General features: G+C 41.4%; 1 protein-coding gene across 1 annotated transcript in view; it reads left to right on the forward strand.

Moving 5' to 3' along the window:
- slco3a1a (solute carrier organic anion transporter family member 3A1a) overlaps window positions 1-11533 on the forward strand; it is a 99028-nt gene extending 87495 nt beyond the window's left edge. Inside the window, exons 8-10 of the mRNA XM_060924040.1 lie at window positions 8508-8680; window positions 10206-10270; window positions 10493-11533. Coding sequence (XP_060780023.1) covers window positions 8508-8680; window positions 10206-10270; window positions 10493-10854 — 600 coding nt within the window. The 3' untranslated portion in view covers window positions 10855-11533. The remainder of the gene's footprint in view (window positions 1-8507; window positions 8681-10205; window positions 10271-10492) is intronic.
- Window positions 11534-12752: the final 1219 nt, after the last annotated feature.

The raw sequence follows: 12752 nt of genomic DNA on the forward strand, positions 1-12752 counted from the left end.
TCTTAGGATATGAAACTCTGTGGGCGGCACGGTGGTGTAGTGGTTAGCGCTGTCGCCTCACAGCAAGAAGGTCCGGGTTTGAGCCCCGTGGCCGGCGAGGGCCTTTCTGTGCGGAGTTTGCATGTACTCCCCGTGTCCGCGTGGGTTTCCTCCGGGTGCTCCGGTTTCCCCCACAGTCCAAAAACATGCAGGTTAGGTTAACTGGTGACTCTAAATTGACTGTGAGTGTGAATGATTCTGTGTCTATGTGTCAGCCCTGTGATGACCTGGCGACTTGTCCAGGGTGTACCCCGCCTTTCGCCCGTAGTCAGCTGGGATAGGCTCCAGCTTGCCTGCGACCCTGTAGAACAGGATAAAGCGGCTAGAGATAATGAGATGAGATGAAACTCTGTTTCCTTGGGGGTCAGCTTGCAGGCTGTTTTCAAATAACGCATTGTTCGCCAAGAGTTTCCTTGCTGTGAAAAGGTGCCAGGCTGTCTGACTTGGCATTGTCCCCATGTCGTTCATTTATACTCGTCATGCCTTTAGTTGTCAAACATTGCACAGGAATGGCCATCTGGAGTGTGTCCATCCTTATGGGGTGATTTGTTGATGGGATGAGGCACCAACCAGTGTACACTAAGTCGGGTGAACTCAAAGGGGCCCCTTGTAAGAGCCGTAAATTACAATAGAATCAGCAAAAGAGGTGCTGTTTACATTCCACAGGGGTTCCTGGGTTTTGAGACCAGAGTGTCTTGGAGTATTGTAAACTGAAGTACAGTAACTTAATGTTCTGTTCTTTTCTTTTATTTAAACCTGCATTTGATCCTACAACCCCTTGAATTAAATCTGAAAATCTACACTGCACTCGCATCTTGATGGCTTCATTTCAAATGCTTTGCGGTGGTGTACAGAGGCAAAATTAAGAAAACTGTATCACTGTATAAATGCTTATGGACCTGACTGTATGTTATAGCCTTGATAGTCATTCCCTCACCATCCCCCCTCTCTCTGTCTCAAGGGGGAAAAAAAAAGTGTAATTTTACGGAAAATGCAGAAATCGTAAGTTCCTCTATCCTGAAGACTTTCATGTGCTGATAAATTCCGCAAAGCACTGACTGTTACGAAGCCTTTTCAATCAAGACTCCTTCCATAAATGCAAAATAAATGTTCTCTAAGGAAGAAAAAAATTGCCACATCACAATTGTTTTACTTTGTTAAACATTTTTTTTTAAAATCTGTTTATTATTAGTTGTAGATTAAAGGGCTGATGACACGAACATGACTCTATGCAGTTTCTTAAATAAACTATACAACATGGCAAACATGTTAGATTTCTGTTATAATTACGTGAAAAGAAGCTGTTGTTACGCAAATATCCAACTTTTAATTGCACAGCGCAAGAAAACTGGGTCCATGGCTCGCGGCCATGTTGTGACGTCAGCGGGAGAACACGCTCCGGTTCACTGGCTGTTCTACTCTGGTTCTACTCAATGGAAATGGTGCATGAAAACGCGCCGGTGAACTCTCTAGTGCTAGCTCTTCCTCTTCTGGGAGTCTAGAATTGTGTTGAGCTCTTCCGAATAGAATCTATGATAGCCTACTCTCTTTACCCTTTGCCTCTCGTTGCTAGGCGGCAGTTACATGAAAGCCGCAAGCTTTCACAAGCAAATACATGACTGATATCACGCCGACTTTATGATTACATTTATGATTATCATGTAGAATCTATAGCTCTACGTACCTTTATCTTATGTCGTTTCACAACACATGTTCTGACAGGAGGACTGTCTTTGGATCCGGCATAGCTACTAGTAGACCCCCTCCGGAATACTGGCAGTGTTGCCAGATTGGGAGGAATCCCGCCCAGTTGGGCGGTTTCAAGTGCATTTTGGTGGGTTTTGAACATATTTTGGGCTGGAAAACTTCAGCAGTATCTGGCAACAGATACTACTGACGTTTTCCAGCCCAAAATATGTTCAAAACCCACCAAAATGCACTTGAAACCGCTCAACTGGGCGGGAAACCTCCCAATCTGGCAACACTGTGTAGGCACTGCTGATGGTAGTAACACATGTTTGTGCTGAACTGAACACCCAAGAGATTCTTTTAAGCTGGGAAGGGTGTCAAAACAATCCAAATCGAAGTGTTCAGAGCACAGGACGGATGTTGGTGAGGGCTCCCACTTGTCACGAGTGCGCCTGACTTGCTTCACCCACTTCGTATGCAGCTCGGGATCTCTGGGAAACTTGAATAAACTTACCCCATCCTTGTGGGTTTTGGAGCAGAAGGCATAATAACTTATTTATTTATATATATATATATATATATATATATATATATATATATATATATATATATATATAATACTAATAATGACAAACTGAACACCTGTCGCATCAACAACAAACTGGTAAGTTAGGAGAGGAAGGTTCTTTCGCTGACGTCATATAGCTCCTCTTTCGTCTCCTGGGTGCTGCAGCCCTGTCAAATTTGCCCAAATAGCCGCGTTTTTTATCATAACTTGTAAAATAGGCGCCTTCGTGAATTAATATATGGATCATCGGGAATTACTTTTTATGTTATAAAACATCGCCAAAGATGTAAAAAATGTGTCATCAGCACTTTAAGCTTCACTCACAACCCGCCATACGTGCTGCTACGGGCGGTCTACGGTAAAAAATTTGGCAAAACCGTGCTTGAGACTTGCGTGACACTTGCGTGTGTTCAGCGCTGTAGAAGGTCGCAGACTGCCCATGGAGACTTTTGGTCCTGCACATGCAAATTCTACGGGTCTTGCAACAAATCAATAATGCATACACTATGTACGGGACCCGTACTCCTTTTGTACACCTGAATCAAGTCAGCAGCACGGCTAGTAGGGGCTTTTTGCGATGACTGACAGTAAGACGCATGAGTGACGCACGGTCATTGTATGAGTGACGTGCCTCAGGAGTGCTACACAAGTATTCCACGCTTGCTATTTATGTGGCGCGCAAGACAGAAGTACATCTCACTTTCTACCCCTACGTGTGGTGTACTCGCGACCTGCACACAGCGCACGCAACCGGCATGCAACGCACGTGACACGAGGGGCAGGACTCTGGGTGTATATATATATTGGGGAGGAACCAAGGAACCGATCATGTAGCATTGTGGAAAGGAAGAAGACCACCTCATTTGCGGTTTTTATTTGAGTATATGTTAATTTACCATGCAAACGTCAAATAATAAAACATGAGTATAAGGGAATAACACATTTTATTACATTTTGTAAAAAATCCCAACTAAATAGCCCAACAGTTTGGGCACTGAAACACACTTTGACTCCGAGCTGCTGTCCTGCTCCTGCTGAGTGGTGTCCTTGTCCTTATCACTAAGCATGGCACAATGGCCTGATAGCGATGACGGGATTGCAATGTCCTCACTTTTGGGCATCGTTAGCTGAAACTAGAGCTGGGCGATATGGCCTAAAAAAAAATCTTAGATTTTTTCACAAAAAATCCGATTTTCGATTTTAATCGATTCCCCACACACACACACTAAAAATCAAACTACAGATGACAAAGAAATGGTTCAAAACAAGTTTTACATTTATTTTGTTTTCACTTAAATTTCCCCTTTGGGGTTAAAGTGCAACCAGAAACCAAAAGGAAGCCAAAAAACAAGCTTGTAGATGAGATGGCAGACCATGCCATTGTAAACAGTGAGAACATACAGTAACTTTTTTTTTTTTTTTTAGAAAGCTTTCTCCAACATAGCTTAGTTTCAAACTGGCACTGACGCAATGCACCCTCAAACTTTAAAAAAAAAAATGCCCCCTCAAAAAAAAAAAAATGTTATTTACCAGCTGGGAGGTCCGTATCGTGAAATACCGTGACTGAGGTCTTGAAAGTACCAACCGAGGCCCTCTGGGCTGAGGTCAGTATTCAAGGCCGAGGTCATGGTATTTCACCATACGGACCGACCTAATATATATATTTTTTTCTTTACCAAATTCTAACAGAAAACGAGAGCGCCCGAAAAGGAAAACCGAGCCAAGCCGCCATTCTGAATTCTCATTCATGGCTGTAATTCAAATTGCTTCCTCCTCGGTATACAAGTGCACTTCCATGGCAGGAAAAAAACTAAATTTTGCCGCCTGTGTAGTCCCCTATTTATACAAATAGAAGTAATTCAGGATTCAGCCATGTTTTTGCTCAGTGTTAGCAAATTACAGGTTTTTAGCTTTCTCCCGAAATGTTTTCTTTTATTTCTTCTTCCTCAGGGTAGTAAAACTCGCTTTTGCTGCAAAGACTGTCATTATCACTATCCATGCTGTAAAATTAATACTATTCTCCTGAGAAATGCTGGCAAAAATTTATAAGATTTTTGATAATCTTATAAATAAATCTTGTAAAAAAAAAAAGATAAAGGGTTGTTCTTGTGAACGGACGAGTCGCCAGAGGTCCGTAACCGGGGTCCGTACCGTAGGATACGCCAGCCAATCAGAGCGCAGGATTTGGACCGTGAAAAAAATAAATAATAAATAAAATTGTGTCCTTTTCAATAAAACTGACAAAACAGGGAAAAAAAAATCCCGACTTTTCTACCGCATGTACACTACAGTTCAAAAGTTTGGGGTCACCCAGACAATTTTGTGTTTTCCATGAAAAGTCACACTTTTATTTCCCACCATAAGTTGTAAAATGAATAGAAAATATAGTCAAGCCATTTTTCTGGCCATTTTGAGCATTTAATCGACCCCACAAATGCAATGCTCCAGAAACTCAATCTGCTCAAAGGAAGGTCAGTTTTATAGCTTCTCTAAAGAGCTAAACTGTTTTCAGCTGTGCTAACATGATTGTACAAGGGTTTTCTAATCATCCATTAGCCTTCTGAGGCAATGAGCAAACACATTGTACCATTAGAACACTGGAGTGAGAGTTGCTGGAAATGGGCCTCTATACACCTATGGAGATATTGCACCAAAAACCAGACATTTGCAGCTAGAATAGTCATTTACCACATTAGCAATGTATAGAGTGGATTTCTGATTAGTTTAAAGTGATCTTCATTGAAAAGAACAGTGCTTTTCTTTCAAAAATAAGGACATTTCAAAGTGACCCCAAACTTTTGAATGGTAGTGTATGGGCACCATGTCTTTTGCAATAAACATCGCGATAGCATCTGTGATTGCCTTCCACTGCGCCCCATTCTGATCATAAGGCACACAGTTCGAAAATGTGTCCGTGACGGTTGCTTGCTTTACTTTGGATGGTGTGCTAGTGCTGCGGCTGTGTTCATTCCACTGGGAGCAGCAATTCTCCCACTCCGCTGCAGGCTTCTGTTTAAGGTGTTGGAATAAATTCGTCATGCTGCTTCCTTTGGAAGCAACCATTTTCAAACACACCTTACAATGAGGACTTGTTTGGTCTGCGTCCGACGCCGCAAAACCGAACCAATTCCAGATCACGGAGGAAGTTACTCCTTTCTTGGGCACAAGTTGCAGCTTCCCTCCAATCGCTGCCATGTTGTTTGTGTGTATCTATGGCAAGTGGGCGAGAGGAGGGCTATACTGTCAGTGCCCGATCCGTCCCTGCTGCCCGATCTGTTCTGCACATGTGCAGAGGGGAGCGTTGGTGGCGGAGGTTAAAACTGAGAGAAAACCGATTTTCATAAAAACGCATCGTCCTTAACTGTAAATTCGAATTAATCGATAAAATCGATTTATCGCCCAGTTCTAGCTGAAACATACATGAAAATCAGCATATATAATATTAATTACATAAGCATACAGATACTGAAATGAATGTTTAAAGCATGTGTATTTACCTGTGAAAATACCTCTGGCAGGGTGCTGTGCCTTCTGTCGGCTTGAAGGCATACTTCTCCCTGTCTGTGCAGGGCTCGCCGGTGCTGCTACCATCATCAAATTCTTCCTCCTCCTCCCCCCCCCCCGCTGTTTCAGGCTGGGTTACTTCACTTTTGCTCGCTTCTTCTTGGGTCCCATTTTCTAAACTTTTAAACTGAAAAATTTTTAGTTTTTCCCACAAAATATCCAGTGTTCTTCAGTCAAAAGACAGATGTAGAATGCTGCAGACCCGCTGATTTTATACCCACTCCTGGCTTGCATCACACGCAACTTATGAGTGATTTGTAACGTGCTAATCACATGCGTCACACATGCTTCACAAGTGTGGCCCGAACTCGTAGTTCAGGAAACTGGTAAAATGCAAGTCTCACACACTCCACACTCACTGAACACACACTGATCATGTGCGTCAGATATTAACTGGGTTTTATTCTTAAAGTGCATATTCTGGACCAATTTCGTTACACTCATCCAGAAGGGTAATTTTGCACAAGGCTATCTGTCTACAGCAGAAAAAAATAAAATAACAAAACGCGTCTGGAAAAATCCCAAGGGAGTCTGGAACCAGATTCGTAACGTCACCTGCGGAAGCGCCAGCAGGCTGTGCGAGCTTTGCACGGTTTCAGTGCACAGCCTGTGTAGACCAAGCGCTCCCATTTCTCTCTCACTGTCCGGTCTTTTGGGAAACGATGAGTACTAATCCCATCAAGATTGGTGTTGCTGCACCGTCCTATGATACATCTGTTAACCATTTTAATAATTACGCAATAACGTTGAAGAAATTTGCAGAAAACCACCAGGTCGTTTTCTCATAAACAAACCAGCGCTGACGTAGGATTCAGAAGGAGGCGTCCCGCACGTGACGTCATGGAAATCAATGTTTCCTGGGAAATCCAAATGCCAAGTTTTTTCAGAGGCGGACCAATTCGCCTCAAATGGCTTGATTTCAACTGAATTTTTCTGGTATTGCGCAAGGTAAAAAAAATTGCAGAGAATGCAGAATGTTACAGATATTTGACCAAAGTTTAAAATAAAATTTAAGAATTACATTGATCTTGCTCCTGAATTTACCCGTGATATGCACTTTAAGAACAACTCGCAGATATACGCTTTCCACGGGCTAACGGCACAATTTTTCCCACGACTCGAGGAAGTCAGGTGTGCAACCTGTACTTGACAAGTACGTTGCCCGTACTCCTCCCCCAAACTTTCCCCTGGGTTCACCGCGACCCTGCGGCAACGGCTGCGAGCTACCAAACCCTGCGACCCGTGCGTGTCCAAAACACTTACACCGGGTTGTGAGTGAGGCTTTATGTGGTGCATCCGCCATACAAATCCCTGTATATGTACTCTTACTATAGAAACAATAACATCTAAAAATGAGTGCATTAATTTTAACCTAACATTTCATGTTCTGACCAGAACTACTTTTCAAGCTATGCTGTTACACAAAAATAAGGCACAACTTCTGACCAGTCAAATTCAAACATTCAACCCCGCTGTGGTATAAAATAAATATAAATAATTGTATCTTCTCCCCCATCTTCTCCCATTTGGCTAAATTACTTAACAATGTTTGAAATACATTCAAACAAATAGTTATCACTGAGTTTTTTTGTTTTTTTTTTAATTATCTCCAGGAACCACTCAAACCATTTCTTATATCCCTCGTGTATAAATACAAGGTTGCATACATGTAAAATCCCCTTGACTTTTTGACCAGAGGGCTTTCAAAACAAAAGGGGTGTTTATTAACCTACATACTGTACTGTAGGTGATGGATATAGCTACATAAAAGCATAAATACCATTAAGCATGAGCAGGGCCATAAAAAAGGTTTAGTACTTGATAGCATTTGACACTTTGCAAACAAGACGATGCACAAATATGCCAAGTGTGTTTCACAAACAAGGAAACTCACTGATGCCCACTATCTGGGGGCAGCTATGGCCTAAAGGTTAGAGAAGCAGCCTTGGGCCCAAAAGGTCACCAGATCGATTCCCAGGACCAGCAGGAAAAGCCATGGCTGAAGTGTCCTTGAGCAAGGCACCTAACCCTCAACTGCTCCCCAGGTGCTGGGTATGTGTGCTCATTGTACATCGCTCTACATAAGCGCATGTGCTACGTGCCTGTAATGTAATGCAATGCAATATAATCTGGTGGTCACTCATTGATGTTCAGGGGCTGTTCTATAGATAGTGGTCCAGGAGCTCTACAATTCACCTGCTAATCAATAATTTAATTACAAGCTTTTATATCACCATGTGTCCAATGAGGTCCCTCAAATGCCCTTTCTCCAATCTGATGAGCTTATAAAATTGTTATACTGATTTTTATAAATTCAGACTGTATTAAAAACAACTGTTATTGTTATTTGCCTTTGTAATTTTCTATTTTGTTTGTGCGCCAAAGTTTTGCAAATAATATTAATGGTTTTAATTGTAATGCAGGGGCCAGCGGTGGCTCAACTGGTTAAGGCTCTGGGTTACTGACCGGGGGTAAGCTGCCACCGTTGGGCCCTTGTGCAAAGCCTTTAACCCTATCGGCTCAACCTATCCACACTGACCCCACAAAAAGATGGGGGAAAAAAGAAGTAGTAGTTTATAATGCAGCAATAAATTATTTTCTCTGTGCTTCTAGACTAATATTTCCATTTTTCCTTTAACCCATACAGAACCTGACAAGGTGTGCATGCATTCCTGGTGATGGCATTACCTCCTCAGTTGTGCCAGGCAAATGCCCAAGTCCTGGGTGCCAGGAGACTTTCCTCATTTTCTTGTGCGTGATCTGTGCCTGCAGCATGATAGGAGCCATGGCTCAGACACCCTCAGTCATCATCCTCATCAGGTACCTCAGCTTGAGACATGAGAGTCTATTTCAACTTCTATCCAAGTCGAAAGAAGGTCTAGTTAAGTATTTGATGCATGCTTTGCCTACACACTGCAAAAAACTGAATTTGAGGAGAAAATTCTTTAATACTAGTGAAATTATCTTGCTGCATGGACAGGCAATTTTACTTGACAAAACATCTTGGAATAAGTCGGTTACAATCTAGAACTAGTTTTAATAATCTGAGTTGGTGCCTTGTATTCTTCTAATAGGAAATGCTAGATCGTTTCAACTATATTCAAGATATTATAACTTGCTAAGATATCATTTTTGCAGTGTCGAAGAAAACAAGACACCAACTCTGAGATTATTAAAACTAGTTCTAAATTGTAACCAACTTATTCCAAGATGTCTTGTCAAGTAAAATTACCTGTTCATGCAGCAAGATAATTTCACTAGTATTAACTCATTCCTTACGGAATACTTCAATTTTTTTCAGTCACGTTTTGACGGAATACTTTTTGTGAAAATCACCAATTTAATAGGTACATTCAGTTAAATGTCTCTATCTTCATAACAAATTATTTTAGAGGTAGAAACGTATACGTTTACCGAGTCCTTGAAACCTGTCCTTTCTAAATATGGAATTATTCTTGTATAATTCTGAAGTAGGTAGGTTTCACAAGCATCAGTCATAATATATTATAATACTATAATAATATTATAGCAGTCTATCCCTGCTATAATAAACCTTCCCTACGCGTGACTTTTGGGGTTTCCCACTAATTATAATATCCGAATGTGGTCTATGTGCAGTCCTCTACGGCTCTGATTGGTCAAATTCATGTGTACTGCTTTATTATGGGAGTTTCCGAGGGAATTCCGTATGACGTCACCAAAGCCGATAGTACCGGCTTTCCGTAGGGAATGGGAAAATTCGCCGAGCCGCTGTCAGCGGCTTGCCGTAGGGAATAAGTTAAGGAATTTTCTCCTCAAATTCAGTTTTCAGTTTTTTTGCAGTGCGCATTTGAAACTTGCAGAGAATTAATAGATTTGAATTAGCATTATAATGTAAATTCGAGAGGAATCAGCTAAGGTGGCTCGGGCATCTCTTTCGGATGCCTCCTGGACGCCTTCCTGGAGAGGTGTTCCAGGCATGTCCCCCCGGGAAAGACCCAGGACACGCTGGAGGGACTATGTCTCTCGGCTGGCCTGGGAATGCCTCTGTGTTCTTCCCAAGGAGCTGGCCGAGGTGTCTGGGGAGAGGGAAGTTTGGGCTTCCATGCTCAGACTGCTGCCTCCGCGACCCGGCTCCGGATAAGCGGATGAAGATGAGATGTAAATTCAGTTCCGTTTAATGGAATTTTGTGTCTAGGAGTTTGATCATCATGACTTTTGAGCATTCCAAAAATGTTATCTGCCAAAAAAAAAAAAATCCCTTTCCTTGCTGACATCTTCCCCTTTGCTAGACAGGACATTAGGCTCATGAACTCTGTAACCACATTGTTTATTTGTTTCTGAATCTCTCTTTCCACCTTTTTAGGACGGTCAGCCCAGAGTTGAAATCGTATGCACTCGGCGTTCTGTTTCTCTTGTTGCGACTCCTGGGTAAGATGCTTCCATCTGTCCACTGATAGTTTAGATCCAGATTCTGTTACTTTAAGGGCCTGAAGACCTCTCCAATTTAAGCAGCAGTCCTTTAGATTTAACATGATCTGATGTTTAGATTTATGATACCTTTAGATTTAACATGATCTCTATGGTAGTCATCTTACTATTTCATGGCAATTGTAAAGTCATCTATGATCACTGAATCTTCCTGTACTGCAGGATTCATCCCACCTCCTTTGATCTTCGGTGTGGGGATCGACTCCACCTGCCTGTTCTGGAGCAGCGAGTGCAACACAAAGGGTGCATGCATGCTATATGATAATGTGGCCTATCGCCATCTCTATGTGAGCTTGGCCATTGCGCTAAAAATAATTGCCTTCCTGCTGTACACCACCACATGGCAATGCTTACGCTGCAACTACAAGAAGTACATCAAGAATAATGAGGCGTATGTGACGTCCACTGAAATTTTCTCTTCTGACGTTAATTTGGATAATTTGGGCAAAGACATTAACAGGACAAAATTTATATACAACCTGGAAGATCATGAGTGGTGTGAAAACATGGAATCTGTTTTATAGTGACTGTTACTTGTTAATGCATAAATATGCACATCTTATGAAGGATGACATTGGTTGCTTATTACTTTTTAATTTTGTAAAGGATAGCACTTGGTTTCCACCTTCCACGATGATCACTGTAGGTGACTGTTGCACTTTTTGAATTAATGATAATCATTTTTCAGTCCATTGTGGTTCTTAGATGCATCAGAGGATGTTCAGTGATCTACAGTCAGGTCCATAAATATTTGGACATTGACATGGTTAGTACTATTCATCTACCTCTGTATACTGAAGTTGAAATTAAATAATGAATGAGTTCAAAGTACAGAATTACAGCACTTTTCATATCTGACCCTTTTTAAGGGACCAAATGTAATTGGACAAATTAACAATCATAAATTAAATTGTGATGTTAATAATTGGTGGGAAATCCTTTGTGGTGAATGATTGCCTGAAGCCTGGAACCCATAACCATTACCAGATGCTGGGTTTCTTCCTTTGTGATGCTCAGTTGCATTTACTGCAACTGTCTTCAGCTCCTGCTTTTTCTTGGGCCATGTTAATCATTTGACTGAATCTGATCAGAGAATATAGCCCAGTAGTGCAACATCAGAAATCATCCTGCTGCTTTTGTTAGCAGTTACATCAATAAATACAAGGGAACCAGGTCCACTGGCAACCATACACGTCCACGCTATGAGATGGTATGCTTTGGGTAATGAGCAGTTCTTTCCTTTTTCCAATTTTTTTTTCTCTTCCTATCATTCTGGTACATGATGATCTTTTTCATGTGTCTACAGGATGTTGTTCCAGCACTGTGGCAACTTTTGTTTAGGCTTTTTTTTTTTTAACTTTAATGTGGTCTACCTGTTTTTGAGGTTTTTCCCCAGTGGTTTATATCTTGTGGTAAACCCTGTGTAGAGGGGCCTTTCACATGATGTCATCGTAACTGTGGATTTGTTTATGCAGTCATGTTGCCGGGCAAGCTTTGGGTTTGACAACGACTGGCACAGTAGCGGCACAAGTGTATGTGAGTGATTGTAAGCCCAATTCAGTAAACATCTACATGTCGAAGTTACATCTAAAAGAACAATGCCAGGGACCTGTAATGCTTTTGGATGTAATAACAGACGTGGAGATAAGCCTGGTTTAACTTTTCACCATTTCCCAGTGAATCTAGAAAGACGAAAAATGGCGAGCTGCAGTTAAATGGAAAGACTGGATGCCAACAAAGCATTCCCGTGTATGAGGAGAACATTTTATATCAGATTAGTATGAAAGCTCTGTGCACCTATTATTTCTCCTAACACTTTTTCTAGCTCAAGACCATTCAGTTATAAAAATCCCATAGATCTAGCCTAGGTGTACTCAATTTAACATTTCAGCAAGTCTGTAAGTCAGCGTAACATGGACAGAACTTTGGTCTGGCACTACTCAGTAAACAAGCGTGTCATACTTAGCATCTGCACTGCATTACAAAAAAAAAACATGCCAAATGACGACTATATGAACATGTATATCTGGGTGTGGGCTTTGGACCTATATTTTATTGGACCTAATGCTTGGCTAGACTAGCAGCATGTTTGTTATATACTGATAGTGTAGACTAGGCTAAACACCTATAAAATATGTTAGCTCTAGGCCCTGGCTTGTTTATTACTATTAGAAGTCCACATTTGAGCTTACCTTTGTCATAATAAGATACCTTTGTTATAATAAATTCTTTATCAGGAATTTCCCATAACATCCCTGCATGCACGAAACCTGCCTTGAAATATTGCTAAATATTTAGCATCTCTCTAGTGTATATAGAAGTCCCAAATAGTAAACAGTTCAGGATGTTGTAATATCCCAAATCCAGTAGCTGGTTTGCTATACATTTTTCCTGTGGAATAAATACATTTGTGGGTAAATTA

This window comes from Neoarius graeffei, chromosome 6 (genome assembly GCF_027579695.1).
Source record: "Neoarius graeffei isolate fNeoGra1 chromosome 6, fNeoGra1.pri, whole genome shotgun sequence".
Taxonomy (NCBI): domain Eukaryota; kingdom Metazoa; phylum Chordata; class Actinopteri; order Siluriformes; family Ariidae; genus Neoarius; species Neoarius graeffei.